The sequence below is a fragment of the Lissotriton helveticus genome, chromosome 8 (assembly GCF_964261635.1).
Source record: "Lissotriton helveticus chromosome 8, aLisHel1.1, whole genome shotgun sequence".
Taxonomy (NCBI): Eukaryota; Metazoa; Chordata; class Amphibia; order Caudata; family Salamandridae; genus Lissotriton; species Lissotriton helveticus.
Window position 1 is genome coordinate 415,716,509 of NC_136069.1, and position 21,751 is coordinate 415,738,259.

The 21,751-nt window shown below is 46.2% G+C and overlaps 1 protein-coding gene across 1 annotated transcript in view; it reads right to left on the bottom strand.

Annotated features, from left to right (window-relative positions):
• VPS36 (vacuolar protein sorting 36 homolog) overlaps positions 1-21,751 on the bottom strand; it is a 265,836-nt gene that overhangs the window by 9,394 nt on the left and 234,691 nt on the right. The window contains exons 10-11 of the mRNA XM_078657256.1: positions 19,669-19,734; positions 11,809-11,873 (exon numbers count right to left, since the gene is read on the bottom strand). Coding sequence (XP_078513382.1) covers positions 11,809-11,873; positions 19,669-19,734 — 131 coding nt within the window. The remainder of the gene's footprint in view (positions 1-11,808; positions 11,874-19,668; positions 19,735-21,751) is intronic.

The following is a 21,751-nucleotide window of genomic DNA, read 5'->3' on the forward strand; positions in this document are numbered from 1 at the left end:
ATTTAGACTCTCTGTCAGGGACCAAAGTTGAAGAATATGCCCACTCCAGGTATTAGTGGTATGCACAGTGGTATGATTTCCTCGAAAAAATAATTTGCTCACGGAATGGACTAAATTCCGTTAGAAAGACCCTCACTTTTTTCAAATGTCAGCAATGCGATTCTTTAACACCTCTTAAAAGGCAAGAAATGCATCGCACCCTGAGGCCTCTTGGGCAAAATGTCAGAGACCTTATTATGGGCATTAACTTCTTGGGTATTTGGTGGCTTTGCATTGCAAGTGGAACAAGCCAACTTCTTAAGTACAATGTGTGAACAGTAGATCTAGGACGGTGTGGAAGTCACAACCATAGTCACCACATTGTCTGGTGAAGTACAGAGGGCACTTGCATCCTGAAACTCATGCATAGTGTGGACAGTCTCATCAATCTGCACGGTATGAAGGTGATGTATCCTGAGAATGGGCCCCACTCACCAAATCCAGTGGTGTCAGAACAGTAAAGCTCATGAGCTTTCTGTATAGGGAGAACAATCTCTGGACCAGATTTCGCCAGGTCAAGTGTCGTGGACATCATCAACGGTGCCACAGAAGACATTGTGAAACCACCAGGATCGTCAAAAGTGCCCCAGACCAGCTGCCCGACATTGCAGCGTCTGCTCCCTGTGCCTTTCCTGCTACCAAGAATATCCCTCCATGAGCTCCTCACCAGTGAAACTATGCAGCATTGAAGAGTTGCCGGACACATCTGGCACTGCTGAACTGGTTTCACATTGTAGACGAAGAAGAGTTAAGATAGTGTAGGTCTGCTGCAGCTTAAACTGGCTTATACTGAACAAAATACATTTAAGATGACGGGAAAACCTTTGCCAACACTCCTCATGTAATGCCTCAGCTGGTGTTCAGCTCAAGCACTGATTTGAGAGGCGTTTCACAAATGACTCCAGCACCAGGTCAAACTCTACAAGTGGCCAAGAGAGAAGGCCCGTACATTCCTCAGAGAAATGCAGGTGTCTAAAAGACAAATGAATTCCAAGACCTCCACCACATCTTCTTACATGTTTTTAAGGCAAAGGGCTCCTGTGGGAGAACTGGTCCTGGAAATGCAGACAAGTAACTCGCTCCCAGCTCGTTCGGCATGGGGTGGCACTCAGTTCCACCAAGGTAAGCTTGCTAGAGTTATTAATTTTCTTTCGTCAGAGTGCTGGCCTTACAAACATTTCACAGAAGTACTCCTCAATTGGTTATTTAGCTCAACACCCAATCCTAACATAACGCGGTCACCGATATAATAAATGGAATTATCTTTCAGATATTTGCCGCAGCTCTTGAAACTTTAAAACTTTTGCTTTAAGGTAAAAAATAAAAAAGTAAAATGAAACAAACAGGACATACCAAGTGCAATAATAATGCGATAAATGTTTCAACCCCCAAGCTAGTGGCTGGGATACTGCAGGATAAACAGTATGCTTTAGGAATAGAATCCGTTAGAATAGCATTCTATACAAGTTTTTGTCTTGAGAAACACTTAATGGAGAAGGGACGGGTCTGGCTCTTTGAAGCACTATTAAGTCTAAACTCATTGTAAATGGCAAATTGGCTAGACAAAACACATCCACAGACCCCTCCCAGTCCATGCACAATTAGAGATATCTCAGGAAGAGAACCATTTCCTGCTCTTCCGGATTACAGGCCGTGCTGACGTTAGAAAGAGAGGCTTCCTTTAATGCAGGGAGGAGCGCTTTCTCACAGTCACTTGTTGACTTCATAAAGAGGCCTTCGGCAGCTCAGACAGAAGCGCCATCTTATAGTCACATACAGCCTGATTCATCAAGCTAAATTGCACTTGCAAAGGGCAAGATTCTCAGAATCTTGCCTTTTGCGAGTGCAATTTTTGCATTTGGGATTCATCATCCCAAATGCAAAATTCGCTATTAAAGAATTCGCACATTTGCGAAGAATTGCATTTAAGGAATCTCTATTTGAGATTCCTTAAATGCAATTCATGAATCATTTTAAAATTGCGAAATTGCAATTTTGGGCCGCTATTTACCGAGAGGTCAGACCTCGTGGTAAATAGCAAAAACTTTGAAAAATGCATTTAAATTAATTTTTCTAAGTTGCAGGTTACACACACACATGTCCTTTGGACATGTGTGTGCGCAACACCAATGTAGATTACATTTCAGGGGTGCTACAGGGTGTCCTTTGGACACCCCTGCACCTTGAATTCGCATCCTTATTTGCGATTAGCTAATTGCTCATCGCAAATAAGGAATAACTCCCCATTCATTCCAATGGGCCTGTAGGCCCATAGGAATGCATGGGGAGTTATTCCTTATTTGCGATTAGCAATTTGCTAATCGCAAATAAGGAACATGTAGGAATCGCAATATTTTTTGCAATTCCTACATGAATCCCGTTTTGCAAGTCCTTAATAGCGATTCCTTATGAATCGCTATTAGGGGCTCGCAAAACGGGAGAATGATGAATCAGGCTGTTAATGACGAATGAGACGCCTTGTCAAGCACAGAGAGAACGCTATCCCAGAGCCACTTGTCGATGTTAAAAAGGGAGAACTTCAAGAAAATGATCACATACATTTATCAATACATCTCAAGGATGAATTACAACATTTTAAAACTTTTTTAAAACCCTCTTTTTGCATATTACTTCGATTTACCTCGCAAAATATGTGGTTTTGCACTAAACAACACATAATCACATTCTCACCAGTTTAATAAAAATAATAATGCTTGTCTATAAATGGAAAAGCGCTGGGCATTACAGTTTAATTTCCTTGTGACTGACCCCTACACAAGAGTCTACAGAAGACTCAAAAATGAAGTAAAGATTCATCAGCTTAGGATGGAGGTAGTAGTTAATAAGGGTAGTGGACCCTGAAGACTAATCAAGGTGCAACAAGTGAATTCTGTTTATCTATCATTTCAGAATGGTTCTCTATAGAGTTTCCCATCCAAACATGGGGCGTCACGAAGGGTAAAAATATGACAAAATTAGTCAACACGCTGGGCCTGATTACGTGTTGGGAGACTACTGTCCATCCGATTCTGGGTACCATGTAGGGAGCTGGACTAGCATATGTTGTTTCAGGCTGTATTTCAACACAAAAAGTGATGGATGGAATGGCTGAATTAATTTCAGCTACTGGCAATTACTCGGGCCGCACCCCAGTCATTTGTTATTATATCCACAGTATCGATTTGAGGGGAGCAGTTAAGACACCCTTGTTGAAGATATCTGGGGGGGTTACTTTCTGAAAAACACTTGAAGTTGCTGCTCTGGAAGGAGGCCACTCAAATGGGATGGGAAATGATGTGGTCATTCTCAGCATAAGGATCTAAGAATTTGATCCACTTAGATGGAAGTTCACCTTCATCCACTGATTGGTGTGACTGAAGTATTTAGAGATGGCCGAGTGATTACCATAGCAGTTTCAATGTGGAAGATAATCTGATTATCATCTGCAACCATTTAAAACAATAACTGGAATTGTTGCAGAAGTTGTGCTAGAGGGAACATGTATCTGTTGAGCAATGATGGAGATAAGGAGGAATCTTGTTGTAGTTCATACCAGTCTCCCAGCCTCAGACCTTAAACAGTAACAGTGACTACAAAGGCAAATAGTTGACGACTAAAAATAAAACGCATAGCAATAACAGACAAAAGGCGTAAACAACCCTAACGCAGCATGAATTATCACTGAAATACTAGCTGTGAATATATTTTGGAAATTCAATTCTTTTGTACTGAAACATCAGTTCAATCATCAAATTACATTTTGCCCCCAAAAACAGTATTTCAGTTTTGGAAAACAACCACATTACAGTCCAACATCAACTTGCCATGTTTCTGTAAATATACTCCTGTTGCCCTTAAAATGTCTGCTTTTCATTATTTTCAATATAAACTCTGTATCCATACAAAAAATTGAATATGCTACTTACCAGTATGCATCTGTTCTTGGCATGTAGGGCTGCTGACATTCATATCTATAGCATAGATCGCCGCCTAGTGTTGGGTCCGGATGATTGCACATTGTTGTCCTGGAAGAGTCTTCGAAGTATCACGAGATAGGTGGCTCCTCCCCTGGACTACAGTGCGCATGGGCATCGACTCCATCCTCAGATTGTTTTTAGCCATTGTGGCAAAGATGGAGTGTAACAGTGTAAGCGATGGCCATGCTAAGAGTAAGTGTGAAATTCTGCAGCCGCTACAGGCGCCGGGGAGGAGGGCGGGCGATATGAATGTCAGCAGCCCTACATGCCAAGAACAGATGCATACTGGTAAGTAGCATATTCAGTTCGAGGCATGTGGGCTGCTGAATTCATATCTATAGCATAGAATACATAGCAGTCCCTCCATTAACGGCGGCCGCCTGTGCCAGCTGCAGACGTCTGAAAGAGTGTTTTAAGAACAGCCTGCCCTACAGCTGCTTGCTGCTTGGAGTGCACATCTACACAGTAGTGTTTAGTAAATGTGTGTGGTGTAGACCATGTGGCTGCTCTACAAATATCTTCCAAAGGGATATTACCAAGGAAAGCCATGGAGGCCCCCAACTTGCGGGTGGAGTGGGCTCTGGGGGGGACCGTTAAGGTGCGCTTAGCCTTGTGATAGCAAATCTGAATACACTTAACGATCCACCTGGCTATACCTGCTTTGGAAATGGGGTTGCCTTTGTGCTGGGCTGAAAAGGCAACAAAGAGTTGTTGTGTCTTCCTAAATTCTTTGGTCCTATCGATGTAGTACATCAAAGATCGTTTGACATCAAGAGTGTGGGGCATTCTTTCGGCAACCGTCTCTGGGTTCTGAAAGAACGCGGGCAGCTCAATGGTCTGATTGACATGGAACTGCGAAACCACTTTAGGAAGAAATTTAGGGTTAGTGCGGAGCACCACCCTGTTGGAGTGATTTTGAATGAATGGCTCTTGTACAGTGAGCGCCTGTAGCTCACTAACACGTCGTAGAGACGTAATGGCAATGAGAAAAGCCACTTTCCACGTTAAGAACTGAATCTCACATGAATATAGAGGCTCAAAAGGTGGGCCCATCAACCTGGTGAGGACCACATTGAGGTTCCATACGGGAGCAGGCGGGGTCCTGGGAGAGATGACCAGCTTCAGCCTTCTAGGAAGGCTTTAATGGCAGGCACCCTGAAAAGGGAGAGATGCTGCCTGTTTTGGAGCTAAGCCGCTATGGCGGATAAGTGTATCCGGATGGAAGCATATGCTAGATTGCATTTGTAAAGATGTAACAAATAATAAATGATGTTGGAAATAGATGCATTTAGCGGGTTGATGTTGTGTACAGTACAGTAAATGACAAACCGCTTCCATTTTGCTGCATAGCAAGCTCTGGTGGTGGGCTTCCTCGCCTCCCGTATGATATCCATGCATTCAGGAGGCAAGTTAAGGTAGCCAAACTCTAAGACCTCAGGAGCCAGATCGCCAGCTTGAGCTGTTGCGGATCTGGATGCTGAATGTCGCCACGGTTCTGCGTCAAAAGCCTGGGTGTGAGGTGCAGCCTTTGATGCGGTACCACGGAGAGTTCTAGAAACGTGGTGTACCATGGTTGGCGTGCCCACGTTGGAGCAACCAGGATGAGCGTCATCGAGTGTTGCTTTAGCTTTCGTGCCACCAGCGGTATGAGAGGTGCTGGGGGAAAAGCGTACGCAAATCTGCCTGACCAGTTCATCCATATCGCATTGCCCTGCGACTGTGGGTGAGGGAACCTGGCGGCAAAGCTTTGGCATTTTGCGTTTTCCCTTGTGGCAAACAGGTCTATCTCTGGATGACCCCACTGCTGGAAGTACGGGTGGAGTACCGATGGATGTACCTCCCACTCGTGCATTTGGTGGCTGTACCTGCTGAGCAGATCCGCCATCTGATTGTCCTTGCCCGGGAGGTGTTCCGCCATGAGGAAGATGTTCCTCTGAATGGCCCACTTCCACATGCTCTGAGCCAGATGAGACAACTGTGGAGAGTGTGTACCTCCCTGCTTTTGGATGTAGTACATGGCCGTCATGTTGTCCGTCCGGATCAACACGACCTTGTTGCACAGATGTACTTTGAACGCTTTCATTGCCATGAAGATTGCCATCAGTTCTAGGTAGTTGATGTGCATCTTCTTTTGCTGCGACGTCCATAGACCCTGCACCGTGTAGTGGAGTACATGAGCTCCCCATCCCTGGAGAGATGCGTCCGTCGTCAGGATAATCTGTGGCACAGGCTCCTGGAACGGTCGGCCCTTGCAAGGGTTGTGTGGATTCCACCAATGCAGAGAGTTGTATGCCCGACCGGTCAACAACACTAGGTCGTTTAACTGTCCTTGAGCCTGAGTCCACTGATGAGCCAAGCATTCTTGGAGCGGACGCATATGTAGCCTCGCGTGCGGGACTATGAAGATGCAGGAGGCCATCATGCCTATCAACTGCATGAACACTCTTGCTGGAAGCGAGTGTTGCGGTCTGAACTTTTGGATCAGTGACTGAATGTTGTCGATCCTCACTGAATTTGGCTGAGCCGTGGCTGCCAGAGTATCTATTGTCGCGCCCAGATACTGCCGCACATGGGATAGCTGAAGGTGCGACTTCGGATAGTTCAGTGAGAAGCCCAGACCGTGAAGAAGGTGAATGGTGTGGGACATGTCGGCGGCGCACTGCTGGGCCGACTTTGCCTGAACCAGCCAGTCGTCCAGATAAGGGTAGACATGCACGTTCTGCCTTCTAAAGTGCGCAGCCACTGTCGCCAGACATTTCGTGAACACTCTGGGGGCTGCGGTCACTCCGAAAGGAAGGACCTTGAATTGATAATGCCGATTCTGAATGGTGAATCTGAGGTATTTCCTGTGTGATGGATGGAGAGGAATGTGAAAGTAAGCATCCTTGAAATCCAAGGTTGCGAGGAAGTCTCCCTGATTGAGTAAGGGAAGAACCTGCTGCAGTGTTAGCATGTGGAAGTGTTCTGAGAGAATATACTGGTTTAGGGGTCTGAGGTCCAGAATGGGTCTGAGGGACCCGTCCTTCTTTGGGATCAAGAAGTATAGGGAGTACACTCCTGTGCCTTCTTCCTCCACTGGCACGAGCTCTATTGCGCCTTTTTGCAGCATGACCAGAACCTCCTGCTGCAATAAGTGCAAATGCTCTGTGGACATAGGACGGTGTTTTGGTGGTATGTTGGGTGGAGTGGATGTTAGCTCCAGACAATAACCGAATTGGATAAGCTTCCTGACCCACCTGCCTGTGGTGATGGATTTCCAGACTGGAAGGAACTGCTGGAGTCTCCCCCCGACAGGTGTGGAATGGTCGGGGGGGGGGCAGTGACAGGGAGTCAATGTTTGTTGGTGGCGGAGGAACGGGAGTTGTTGTTACCCCTGCCTCTGCCCTTGGTGCTGTTGCCCCGATATCCACCTCTATTTTGCTTGGTGTAAGAGGATTGCGCCCCACTTTTATTGAATGGCGTTTGCTGGGACATCTGGCCTCTGGAAACACCTCTATTGCCTGAGCGACGAAAAGTGCTTCCCCGAAACTGTTGGGACTGGAGAGCTCCCATGGACTTAGCAGTCTCGGTATCCTTTTTTATTTTTTCCAGGGTGGTATCCACCTCAGGACCAAATAATCTGTCAGGGTTTACCGGCTGGTTGAGGATGGTAGTTTGTATCTCCGGTTTGAACCCGGAGATTCTGAGCCTTGCCTGACGTCTCAACATCACACTGGTGTTAATTGCCCTGGCTGCAGTGTCCGCAACGTCTAGTGCACACTTAATAGAAGCGTTGGAGATGAGTTTCCCTTCCTGAATAAGCATCTCCGCTGCCTCCTTATATTGATCTGGTAGATGTTGCAACAGGGTCTCTAGTGTGTCGTAGTGTGCCCTGTCGTATCTGGCCAAGAGGGCTTGAGTGTTTGAGATACGCCAGATATTAGCTGCCTGAGCTGCTACCCTTTTCCCCGATGCCTCGAGCACTTTGGATTCTTTGTCTGGGGGAGGAGCTTCACCAGTGGTTTGCGAGTTCGCCCTTTTACGGGCATTAGAAACGACCAGAGAGTCCAATGGCAACTGGCCCTTGATGTAGGTAGGATCGCCAGGTGCCGATCTGTATTTCTTCTCAATTCTAGGGTTGACCACCCTTGCCCGTGTGGGTTCCTTGAAAATGTCTGCAGCATGTTTCAGGACCCCTTTCAGCATAGGGAGAGTCTTCACAGTCTTTTCAGCTGTTGAAAAAGTGTCAAAGAGGAAGTCCACCTCAACAGGGTCAGCATGCAGCTGAACGTCGGGGTTCTTAGCCGCCCTCTCAATCAAGGCATTAAATGCCGCAGAATCCTCAGTGGGAGAGGTCTTGACATGGTACACCTGAGGGTCCTGGGCAGTGTGCTGATCCCCTGGGTCTCCTGCATCTGTCCAGGAGTCCTGTTGCTCATCAGGATCTGTGTTGACAGGGAAGTTATATTCCTCGTCCTCATCCCCTGCATCCTCCGCATCCGAATAAGTGGGTGATGATGTGGCAGGTCTTGGAGTCCGAGGAACTAATGGTTCGACCAAAACCGGGGAATCCGAAGCAGGCTTCTTGCGCTTTAAAGGAATCGTGAATGACTCCAAAGGCTGCGTCGCCGTGATCTTCCTTTTGTAAAGGGTAAGTTTCCCGGTGTCAGCGTCGATGAAATGTTCCGACTGCTCCTCCACCAAGGGTTGTCGATGCTTCAAGCTCCCAATCGGGTGAGTTGGCTTCGACCCCGCAGATCCCTGCAAGTGCGCTTCGGGCACTGATCGTGGTGCGAAGGCCTTCGGTGCCACCTTCGGCGGCAACGTGAACAGGATTGGCATCGAAGACTTTTGCGTCGTGGCAGTTGGCTTCGGGGTGGAAGTTGCCTTCGGGTCTTCCGCAGAAGCCTTGTCCCTGATGCGCTTCAGGGAGTCCGAGACCTGCTTCGTAAAGGAAGCGGACGGTTTCGTCGACCCGACAGACGTTCTTGGTGAAGAATCGAGCGCTGATGCCTTGGGCTTTTCCGGCCTCGGCGGAAGGGCATCCTTCTTAGGTGCGCCATGCCCTCCTTCCACGTCGACAGACTTCGGCGCCGACGTTCTTGGATCGGCGGCCTTGACTACTGGAGTCAGGGCACCAGTTTTCGGCTCGACGCCCTTACTTGACTTCGGCTCGACGCCCTTGCTTGACTTCGGCTCGACGCCCTTCTTCGGCGTTGGCTCGACGCCCTTGACCGTTTTGGGCTCGACGCCCTTGGTGGACTTCACCGGATCGATAGATTTCTTCGGCTTCGGGTGTCCCGACACCTCGGAAGACGAGGGTGTCGATAGAGGAGTCGACGTCTTTGGTTTTGATGGCGTCTCCATCACTTTCGTTTTTGCCGACACAGATGGTTTCGCTTTCGGTTTCGGCAATGGCGGCTCCGCCGAAGTATCCGTAGCCGGGCCCGTAGGCGAGGCCGTGGATCTGGGTGGAAGGTCTTGGGTAAGGCCGTGTGGCGATCCCTCGACCGGAGCCTTAGTAATTGTTCGTTCGGGGCTTAGCTCTTCACATGAGCTATCTTCCGTGGCCCCGTAGGCCTCATCGTCGTCTCCTACCTCGTCGACGACGTCTTCTGCCTCGACCACCTCGACGTCCACGTCGTATTCGTAGTCGATCCCCTCCGCCGGAGGGGAAATCTGCATCTGAACTTCCTGTTCGTCTGCTTCTTCTCTGTCGAAGATGTCCACCGGTGCCGGGGCCGATTGCCGGGGCCGATTGCCGGGCCTCCAGGCGCGCCACGCGCCGAAGTCGAATCGTTTTCTTCGATCAAAACCTGGAACAAGCCATACAGTTGGCTTCATCGTGGTCCGGCGACAGGCACTTGTTGCACACAGGGTGGACGTCGATGTGTGGGTACTTATATCTGCACACGGGACATTTCTTGAACGGACTCCGTTCCATGATGTTCCGTCGAAGGTCTTGCTGCGTCGACTGGGCCTCGAGCACCGAAGAGCCACGCGACTCCTCTGGACGTCCGACTCGGGAACTGAGCCGGAACAGATCAAGGCACCGACCACAAAACAATACCGACGGTATAGGAAAAGGCCTTCAGGCCTTGAGAAAGTCTATATCGATTCCGAACTGGAGATGTCGAATATACATCCGAACCCAATGGCGGAAAAAAACAATCTGAGGATGGAGTCGATGCCCATGCACACTGTAGTCCAGGGGAGGAGCCACCTATCTCGTGATACTTCGAAGACTCTTCCAGGACAACAATGTGCAATCATCCGGACCCAACACTAGGCGGCGATCTATGCTATAGATATGAATTCAGCAGCCCACATGCCTCGAACCTTATAATTTCCCGAAAATACACTGCTTACATCCTCAAACATCACCTTTTTTAATCAAATGTTTACTACTGACAAACAAGACCAGCTACTGTCTCGAATGCAGATCTGTAAGTATCACATTAAATATGTGCCAATTATACCCCAAGGATAACCTCAAGGTGACAGTAAAGGCTACGGGATGACTGGAGTGGCCACTAGATGCCAAGGATGGTCACATTATGTCTGGGATGTTCATTTTCTGCAAGGGATGTCGAATGTCTGCAAGCCAGAGAAGGGCAAAATAACTAGAGAGACCAACGCACATCAAAGATGCCCAGATCATTCCAGAGACCTCCAGTGTGCCTAGGAGGCATCTAGACATCAGAGATGATGCAACCATAATTGATCAAACAAACATGTTACACCCTTTCAATAACAAAGAAAAATCTAGAAATACGTGTTTAGAGATAAAAGCACTGGCATCGACACTTGGCAAACACTCTTCAAGTTCTACGTAAATTAGAGTGATTGTATTAATGCACTGCATCTACCGTAATGCATCTGGGAAATCTAGTGTTGGTATGCCAAGCAGTGTTCTACCCTCCCCCTTGATGATGGCTTCTAGATGCTTTCAATGTAATGCCAGGAATCATCGTCTTAAGGCCCTGATCCCTACCTTTTAACAGAAGTGGCCACAAGACATAAAAGATGAGATGACTTCCCAATACCTGTAATGTCCTCCTCGTGCCAGAGAATCCCCTGTGTGTTCCAAATGTACCATCAAATTTTAAGGATAGGATGCCCACCAGATCCCAGGTATGTAATGCTCAGCATACGTCAGCCACGGTGGTGTATCTTCTTGTTAGTGGTACCAACCAGATGCCAGGGATAGGATGATGACCTAACGCCAGCGATGTGATGTCCCATCTATGCCCGTGGTCCTACCTTACGACAGGAGCCTCTCCCCCTTATTAATACCTGCAGTAGCCACCAAATGCTAGGGGGCATACTTCACATGTCACGGATGCTCACCTTCGCCAGCACTTATGGCACAGATCAATTAAGACCACAAGATGGCATGAAAGTACAGCACGCCTCCAGACACCTACATTTATGATGTGTGTGTTATACACAATTGAAAAAAACATAAATACACATATGGCTCGTACCCACATTAAACATCTGTGATTTAATGAAATGAGGGTTATGTATATTTCATTTTTTCAATTAGAAGTAAAAACACGGACTCAGCAAAACAATCTTCAAATAAATGATTTCCAAATTCTCATTCTTGGAAAAAGTGCTGATCACAGGTTTCCTGGAAGAAGCAGAAGCCACCCGTGCAATGCTCTAAGACGGTAATTATTTTTCCTGGTATATGCCTCTAGTTTATCTCCAGGAAGGAAAGGGGCGTTAGAACTCCTCCCTTCTCAAAATACTACTTCCCCTACACACAACTGTCCTCTTTCTTAGCCAATGAGTTCACACCTCTTACCTTATGGGCAACTGCAGAGAGTCAAGCATCCTGCAAGCATTCACCAAATCCTCCGGAGAGAGCAACTGCAAAGAAATGTGGAAGAGATAAAGAGACTGGTACACATTTTATCAAGTGACATGCAGCACAAAATGTAATCTTTATGAAGTGGAGCACAAACAACAGGGAGCTTTATACGAACTTTTTAAATGAACTTTTTACATCCCACACATCAAAAACTGAACTAAGTAAACGGTATGAATAGCCAACTCAACTATATCCGTTAAGCCGGCAAAGGACTGGGTGGGCCTTGCTGGACCGCACCTGGAATTCTGGACGATGCATTCAGATATCAGCAGCGAGTGATCAAACTAATTTCTATTACCATCACAACACAATATAATACCAAACAATGTTGTTAGTCTTGGAAGGGGCTCATTAAGGAGTTGCAAACATCATCCTAAAGTCTCCTGTTGCCTTGGGGAACAAGGATTCTCTCCCATCTCCAAAGGAGAGGACCCTTGTAGAGCAGTAGGGTCTCCTTGCCGAAAAATCATATTTTGTAAAATACTCAAAGTGGGAAGCACTATAGACCTGACTGGCTGCAAAAGAAAATGAACAGCTTGTCACTGACCAGGCAAAACACCCTCTGAAGATGGTTATCTAATGTCCCATTCTTTCTTTTTGAGACCAATTGGAGTAGGAGTTGAACATGGCCAGTAGCAGGCCATGCCAGAACACGCAATGCGAACATGCTGAGAAAATGGATAACTCTGGACAGCACTTGGCTCTAATAGCACATTTGATCGCCAGCAGCTGGTAACGGAGTCTCTCTCTATTCAGATGGTACCTCACTGCACAGCGGGCAGGTATCACGTACCACCAGGATCCAGCATAAGCAACCTGTCCTAGAAGAAGTCCCAGTCTGTGCACCTCCAATCTTTTGTAGAACGTGATTCACTACTCCTGAGTACTTCTCCACCAACCCTAGAGGGGTCACTGTTAAAGCCACGTGGCTACTAACTGAGGCGATACTCTGTCACCAGTCTGCATGCTCCACTGAACGAGAAGACGCCACAAGGCACAGCACTATCTTATTATAAAGGAGATATCAACATAAAAAGTCGCAACCAGTTTCCAACAAGTTATCACAAGATATGCATCATCACACATTTTAGCAGGCTTACACATAGAATTAGATTCTACTATGTTTTACCATGTTCAATGAACATTAAAATAGAATACACTAGGTGAAACTGAGTAACCTGCACATGAAAGGAATCAAAGACTGAGATCCTAGTGATCTCAGACTCCAACCACTATCATTAACATTTGCATGATTGGCAAGCGTTGGGGTGCTGACCTGCTAACATGGGGAGCAAAGGCAAAGTTGTAATTCAATAGAAGGTTATCACTGTTAATGCTAAGGCAAAGAGTGTGAACGTGCAGCTCTCTCTTCTCCAGAACATTTTCTACTCCTACACATCATCCACACAACTGAACTAACAACAGTCCACATCCTGGCACACTCTACTACTGTAACATCATCTAGTTTGGCCTCCCAAGAAATACACTGGAGGCTCCAAATACCAGGAGGCCAGAATGTGCCTAACCTTCGCATTCAAGATCAAGTCGAAACCAGCCATAAACGTCTACCGTGGCTTGAGTGAGACACAGGTGTAATGGCCGGACGTTCTTACACAGCTCTGCTACGCAGGATTTCTTTCCCCCCTCGTGTGAGAGACCTGACTAGAGCAATTGCAGACTGATGAGGTCCAATCAGCGTCTGCAACACTGAGGAGAGGTGCACGAGGGGCATGGTGAGAACGATCTGAGTGGCAGTCGCAGGAAGCCAAGAGGACGAAAACCGGGTCTACGGATAGCCAACATCTGACACCAGGCTCCCGCACGCTTCGCGGGAACCTGGAGAAGAACCTGGAGCAGAGCTTGGAGCGCTGGACGGAGGAGAGGTGAGGCTCACCTAAGGCATAGGTGGCGGACGTGGTCCAGATGCTGCACGCTGTGTGCTGCGCCAGTTCTAATGCTGAAACAGCCCTAAAGAGACACAGCGCTACCGAGGGGGTGGGCCTGCCAGCCCGTCAGACTTTCAGTTCCATTAGCCCGTCTGCAGCCCACCCACCGGCCCGCACGGATGTCACCACCCAGCCCCATAATTAAGCTCACACAACTTCCAACTCTAAGGGCTCTGCCAAAAAACGCCGGAAATTGAAACATTCAGCAGCAAAGGAGAACTTTGTGGCAAGGAAGAGGAAAATGTGACACAAGGCGAGGAGGGCAGGTGTGCACAGCAGGGGTCATATGGTAGGGGGAGCCTCGGTAGTGGGGGGCCTGCTGGGGGGGTGCCCGGTGGCAGCAGAAGCGGCCAAGCGAGGACTTGGTGTGGCTTGCAGCCCCTACCTACTAACAGGACATCTTACCTCACCAGAGGGCTTTAGGGGAGGAGAATATAGGTTGCTGGCACCTGCTTTCCACTTAGCATAACAGAATCTGCAAGCAGCTCCAGCTTTGGGTGGGCCAGCACAGACCCCCCCCCCCCAATGATGTCAGGGAGAATGAAGGGCCAATCCACACAAAACCAAAGAGGAAAAATCCCAAAAGGTTGCAGACAGCACAAACCCAACCACAATCACAGCCAGGATCGCCACTCATTGAAATGGGGACAGACATGGAGGACACACTAAGCAGAAGTGTAGTTGAGGTCAAAGCCAAAGAGAGCCTCACTCGCTTCTTTCAGCCAAAATATATTAGAAATTCTGCTTTCTGAAAGATGCAGGCTCCACTCTCTTCTCAAACAACAGCAGACATCCAGGCCTGCAGTCGCCTCTACAGCTGCGAGAGGCAGGCAGCCAAGCGAGGGGGGCTTCCTCTAAGCTACTCAGCCTCCCCCTGCTGAAGCTAAGCCGGAAGGGGGGACGAGGCCCAGGTTTGTCGCTGTCGTGGGGCCTTCATCCCTCAGACAAAGTGAGTCCGCTCTCAGGCAAACAGAGGTCATGGTCCCAGAGGACAGACCTTCTGTCCAAAACCATAGGCAGGGACCAGGCTGGGCCAGCGAGGCATGCCAAATCAACTCCCCATAACATCAGCTTGGGGAACTGATTACCGCACCCTGGCTGACCTTTACAAATAGGCAGTATTTGATTACGCTACTCATGGTGATGAAATATGTTGAGTAGTGTGTTGCTTTTAAATTGAAAATTGATATTTGAAGCAATTGATGTATTTTTTGTACTTGTGTTTTTGATGTCTAAATAATTTTGTCGAAATGTATGTATATATGTGGAATTAATGTTTTGCATTGTCTAAATTTGTGTTTTCTTCTGAGCATCAAAGTGCCTATCCTATTCAGAGAAAATATCAAAAATAAAAATTGCAAGGTTGATTAGAATAGCATAACCATCGAAAGAATATAGTGTGGTTGTTACTAAACTGAAACGTGGGATTCCAGGTCCTCTTGTATATATTTTGTATTGTGGCCCTACCTGGGTCCTGTCAATGGGCCAAACCTCTTTTGTTGGTTCACTTCGAGAAGTTAGCAGAGTTTTTCATAGGCAAAATAGAAGCCATTTATTCCAAATTGGCCCCTAATACTATTGACACTAGGCCTGACAGTTACACTAATACTATCCCGCCCTTGCTCTCCCTTCTCCCCAGTTGCACCTAAATGAGCTACTTACTCTATGTAACAAAGTTAAGTCAGGCTCACACGCTGATCTTTTCAAACCAGACACATTTATTGAACTCCAAGATTGTCTTCTCCCACCTTGCCTTGAATTGATTAATCCCTCCTTGTCATCTCCAGTCGTACCGGGTCCTGGAAGCATGCCAAGGTTATCCATCTTTTGGAAAAACCTTCTTTGGATGCTTCCAAACTAGATCATTTCCACCCAATCTCTCTTCTGCATTTTCTTGTCAAGGTCACAGAGATGCATGTTAATGCTATTTTAACAAACGTTCTAGAACATAACCAGACTCTGGACATCTTTCAGAATTGTTTTAGAACATTACACATCATGAAGTTGGCTCTCCTTGCAGTTACTGAACAACTCCAGGGTACCTTAGATGAAGGCAGGTCTTCTGCCCTGATCCTGATTGACTTAAGTGCTGCTTACGACACTGTGTCCCACAAACACTTGCTTCAAAGCCTTCAGGAGAATGGTATAGGCGGGTCTAAAGCGGGACTGCTTTAGACTGGTTCGCCTCCTATCTTTCTGACTACTTTTTTCAGTTTATTTCCCTCTATATAGCTCTAATTTGTACATTTTGCAGCACAGCGTTCACTAGGGTTCCTCTCTGAGCCCTACTTTGTTTAATATCTACATCGAACCATTGACTCAGATTGTGAAATGCCTGTGGCTCACGCTAGTGTCCTAGGCAGATGACACCCAGCTTGTGCTCTCTTTTCCCAGCAAACCCATGTCAGACATGCTAATTTCCAAAGTGGAATGGCAGCAGTTTTAGAGTGGATGGATCCACAGAGTGGATGGAGGCTAATCGTCTGCAAATAAACACAAGCAAAACTGAGATTCTCCTTCTAGGGAAGATACCGACTCTTGGGGCGACCATTGGTTGCCTCCCTCACGCCAATTCCCTCCTTTTCCCAAGTTGATGGTCAAAAGCCTTGGTGTTTGGGTGGACAACGCTTTAACTTTCGAAGCACAGGCGAAATCAGAGGCAGGTAAGTGTTTTGGACTTCGGCGTTGCCTTACACCCATTCTTGGTTTTTTTTTACCCTTCCATCCGAAAGTAATCATAGAGGCAGCCATCCTTTCCCAGTTGGATAATTGTAATATCCTCTTCCAAGAAACCAACAAGGCTGTGATCCACAGTCTCAAGCCGGCTCAAAATGCTGCAGCCAGGCTGTTGTCATCTCTTCCAAAGCATTGTCCTGTCTCCGATCTTATTCGTAAATTGCACTGGCTCCCTGTGGAGAAGCATGTGCACTTCTAGAACTTGTGCACCACTCGTAAGATCTTCTTTTCCCAGGGGGCCCACATCTTGTCCAATCGAGTGTCCCTGTATCTATCCTCGCAGCCACTACGTTCGGTCGATCAGAATCTGGCTTGAATTCCCTGTGTTAAAAGTGCCAGAACTGGAGGACGTTCCTTCTCTGTTAAGGCCCCTACCCTCTGGAATGTAATCCCTCTGTCTATTAGGAGTGCCCAGAACTACTAGTCCTTCAGGAAAATCTTGAAGACATGGTTGTTCTCTTCTTAGTTGTTCCTGTGGTACTCTGCGATAGGTCGTTTCTGGCAGTTCGTTCTTTTTCAGGATTTGTGCCGCGATGCCCCATAGCTTGGGCAGCTGTGCACTTTATAAATCATTTAACTTAACATAGCTGCCAGTATATGGTACTCATACACCCTAACAATAGTTGGATCTTTACTTTTGTGCATGCATTTATTGTACCATCCAAACCCCCACATTATAAAGAATGAAGAACTCACAAATGTATATAAAAATTATATTGTACGTCATCCTGAAGTTCTGTGACCTTTTAAAGGTACTGGGTGACAGCTTCACACTTCTATGTGAAGAACACCACAACGACTTGAAACTGCCCCACTGTGAATGCTGATTGGAAAATTGTTATCCAGCTGGACACCAGAAGACGGACATATCCAGCTGTGGTTGGACAAGGGCCAAAGGCCATAATTGCTGCTGTGATTGTTAGGTTGTTGGTCTATATCCAGTCATATATAGTAAGGTAAAGGTCCCCAAAGTATGCAGATCTCAGTACTGCATTCATATCAATCAGAAATAAAATCTGGGTATCATCTGCGTAGCTAAATATCCCCGGCCAAAACTTGTTATCATTCAGATAGTGTAAGAAAGTATGTTTTAAACAATGCATTACTGTGGTAGCAACGTTTAGGAACCCTACACGTAAGGGTATGAGAAGACGACATCTAAGGGGACAAGGTGGCATTTTGTGAACAATTGTCCAAGAATAAGAAAAAACAACCTATATTGTGCTTCTCAGCTTTGGGGCTTCTAGCAAGATGATCAAGATCCTATGATCAAGTGTGTCAAACACTAAAATGACATTCAACACGGGAGTTAGGCCCAAATGGGACAAGGACCAGGTAGGCATATACAATTGTGAGCAAAAAGGAGTGACCTGGACCTTAAACGATTTATATGCGTTATTGAATTAACGTGAAGACCAAACACATTTCTTCTGTTGTTTGATCAGGTATTTTTATTTTACCTTATTATTCAACGTATTTTTTATCTGGTTTTCAAAAAAAAATTAATATGTGAAAAAAAGAACACGATGTATTCATATCAGGTTTTCATGCATCAATACAACATATTCATTACAATCATTACTACACATTTACAACTGACATGGACAGTGCAACATTGCTACATCTAAAAGACATAAACAGAAAAAACGACAACATCAATTTCTAGCCCCAATATAAAGGGTATAATACATTTTTTTGAGCCTGGACACTCTTAAGATGTCTAAATGAGGTCTATGAAAAAAACAGTGGGAACACTTAAATAGCTATAACAGGGGTAGATGAAATAACCCTCCGCCAAGAAAGAAATTAAGTTCACAATCCCTCAATGTTTTGTGTTTTGTCAACGCGTTTCGAGTCTCAGGCAATAAGTACGGGGGCTCTCATCAGGGCTTCTGAAATTTAAAGGCAATGGTGTTGTCTGGTAAAAGGTATTCTTTCTATCAGACTTTAGCTTCAATGAGAGGAGTTGAAGTGATTTCTTTCAAGATGTAAATTGATTCCTATTTCTTGTCCGTTTCTGTAAGCGCGGGCGGTTATTGTGCAATTATCTTAACACTGAGTGTTTTCGTCAGCTTCCACTTCGATTTTAAGTGAGTCTGTTGCAAAGCGTGTGGCTAATTATTGCAAAAATTATCGGAACAAGAGTTGCTTGTGTCAGGAAGTGCTTCGCGTCACGAACACCAAATGAATTCTAGTCGCTCCTTGCGCTTCTAGGTTAGTATTAGCCTTCACTGCATCCCACTTCCGTTTGAAAAACAAACACTAAAATGACAGCACAAACACCATTTGACATATGTATAGTATTTATGTATATAGTAGTTCCATAGCACTAACCAAGCGAAATGGCAGTGAAGAGCTTCCTACTCAATGAGACTAATGATTTGACCACTTATGCGGCCACTACTGTATCTTATAAGGTTAGGCATAACATATAGCTCTGTAAATGATTAGCTGTCAATAAAGGGGTTGTTGTCTTTTGAGGGGTTCCAAAGGACATCAAGCAGTCAGGTGTGCAAAGATCATTTTATCTGTGATATTCCTTACAACCTACATCTAGCTGTGATTTGAAGAGCCAACTTAATTCATTTGGAGACAAACACAGCATCTCCTGCCGACCGAGTTTGAGTCAACTGCATCCATATTGAACCCCCATCGACAAGCAGCACTCAATGGTTTAACAGATTATGTGATACCACCTACCTGGAGCTTCAATGTCATTAACAAGCTTTGAGCCAAAGACTAGACAACACTGCAACATCTTAGTTTGTTTCCAGCTAACCAACTCAATACTTGCAAATTAGCATTTGACATGGTGCTTCACTGAGGTACCCCACATCGTGCAGATGTTCAACTGCCACATTGTGATTCAGCACCAAAAAATGCAGGTGAGACAGTATGAATTAACCCACCAATTAGATTTGAAATGTACTTTGAGACAACAGCATCACTTTAAACAATTTTTACCTGCATTTACTTTATCTGTGATTTTTAGTATCTTTATGCCATATTTTTTAAAATAATTTTTAAACATTTTCCCTACATTATCATTATTAGCGAACTTACCACACAACACATATATATATAACAAAATACCAAGAGCAGAAAAACGTACCTCCATTCCTCGTGCTCTATTTACAAGACAGTAGACTTCTGTAAGCGACATTATTCCGCCACGTTCCTGTTAATAAATTTCAAGATAAATGAAAAAAATAAAGAAATAGTGTAACAATACTACATTTTCATGTGCCTCACACAGCACATGGCTCAATGACAATGATCAGGTACTAAGCATTTCCAGAAACCCCTTCTTCTGGTTTAGATCTACCAGACAAAGTGGCACGGATCAGATGCACTTGTCAATGGGGAATGGCATCAGTGTAGGAAGCATTTAACTTCAAATGCTTCTTGAACTACCAGGCCATCATGAAGTAGCCCTCCAGGATCAAAACCATGGCTTCCATCGCTAGGAAGTGGAGGAACGTTTTAGAAAATGTTGTGACCAAAATGATCCCAATGATTTATATCATCTTGATTAGTTCCAGGAAGACCTGTTGACACATTTTATGAAAACACAGCATCATTTTATGTCTTGAGTAGAAGAACCAGGAGGTTTGTAGCCATAGCTGTGATAGATACCATTACTAGGCAGTTATCGAGATTAAGGTATCTGTGGACCTTCAACAGATGCACAAATTACACTAATGGGACATAGATATGAAAGTCTATGCTAAAGGGGCGCATGGCTTGTACTGATAGTGTTAGGTTCCTTAGTGTGGAAAATTAGTACGGTTTGGTAAACATTATCTGCGCCATCTTGCCTTTTCCCCTGATGCCACACTTTTTGTCGTGCGCACTCGCCATTTTAGGTGCCTCGATCAGAACCACCCTCTGCACGCCGCTGGCCCCCAGCACAGCCCTTCGCCCTCACAAACCCCCCCCGCTCTCGCATGCCTTGGGTCATAAACCCCTCTTCAGCGCAGCTCTGCCTCGGAACCCCATCCTGTTCCCAGCGCGACACCTCCCTTCATTCGTTTCATGGTCCCAGGCCCTTTGATACAAACCCCCTTTCCTGTGTGCCCGTTTGTCTTCCTCGTTCCCAGGCCGCCACCTAGCTCTGCGGATACTGTTTATTGCCCCCCCCCCCCGTACAGTAGGAAGCTTCCCCCAATTAAAGGACCCTCGAATTGATCAAAAGCCCCCACCCTATGATATCCGATCAACCCCACACATTCCGTGAATCGGCGGAATGTCCAGCTGCGCGATAATCATCACCTATTGTGACCGGGGTGGGGACTTCAACTGTAAATGCGTGTGGGAACGGGCCTGAAGGGGAGATTCCGAGGATGTCCTTTCATACTTCAAAGCATTACAAGAATGTGTTACCTGCAATAAAATTCATAAACTGTGTATAAGAGGCCAGGCCTCAGAGATGCGGTTAGAGCACCTCGTGACGATACTGGCTGTCTGAACTGATGTGTTCTCCTCCGGAGAAAATAAACCTTGTTTCCTGCCTTCCAGTCTCCAGCGCCTGCCTCTTCATTGATTAATATTTTGTGGGTTAAAGAGGCGATACCGCCGGGCAAATATTGATTGTCCCTGACCTGTTTTTACAATTGGCGTCCCAAGCGTGGGGCCCATCAGCGACACGTGGATCCAGTGGGAGAGGTCCTGACGACAGAGTGAACGACTGCAACGATCGGGAGAGCTCTTGCCCAATAGACCCTCGTCTGGCAGCCGATCATCCGAACTTCACTGGTTCCGAACAGACCTCTCTCGAGTGATCTACGGTCCTGACTGGGAACCATCAGGAGTGCCGCGAGGAATACGAGGAAAAGAGGACGATCGGGCGCTGGATTCGGAAGACAAGAAACTGTCCATACGGTCCGGGTAAGGTCGTGTAAACACGACGAATTGCGAAATGATTGTTTAATGGTTCGGAAAATACTAGTATTACTCTTTGTTGACTTATTTGGAGATTCACTGTCTGCACACGGAGAAACAACAGGCTCTTTCTCTTTGCAAACAGTGAAGGATAGGTAACGCAGCCAGCGTGCCTATCTTTCTCCCCCACTGATTGATTATTTGTTCACGGATTGTTTTCGGGAGATTTCCCTCTCCCACACTGATTAATTGTTTTTTTCCCCGAACTACTGTTCGCGGATCGTTTTCTGGAGATTCTCTGTCTACAAACAGGA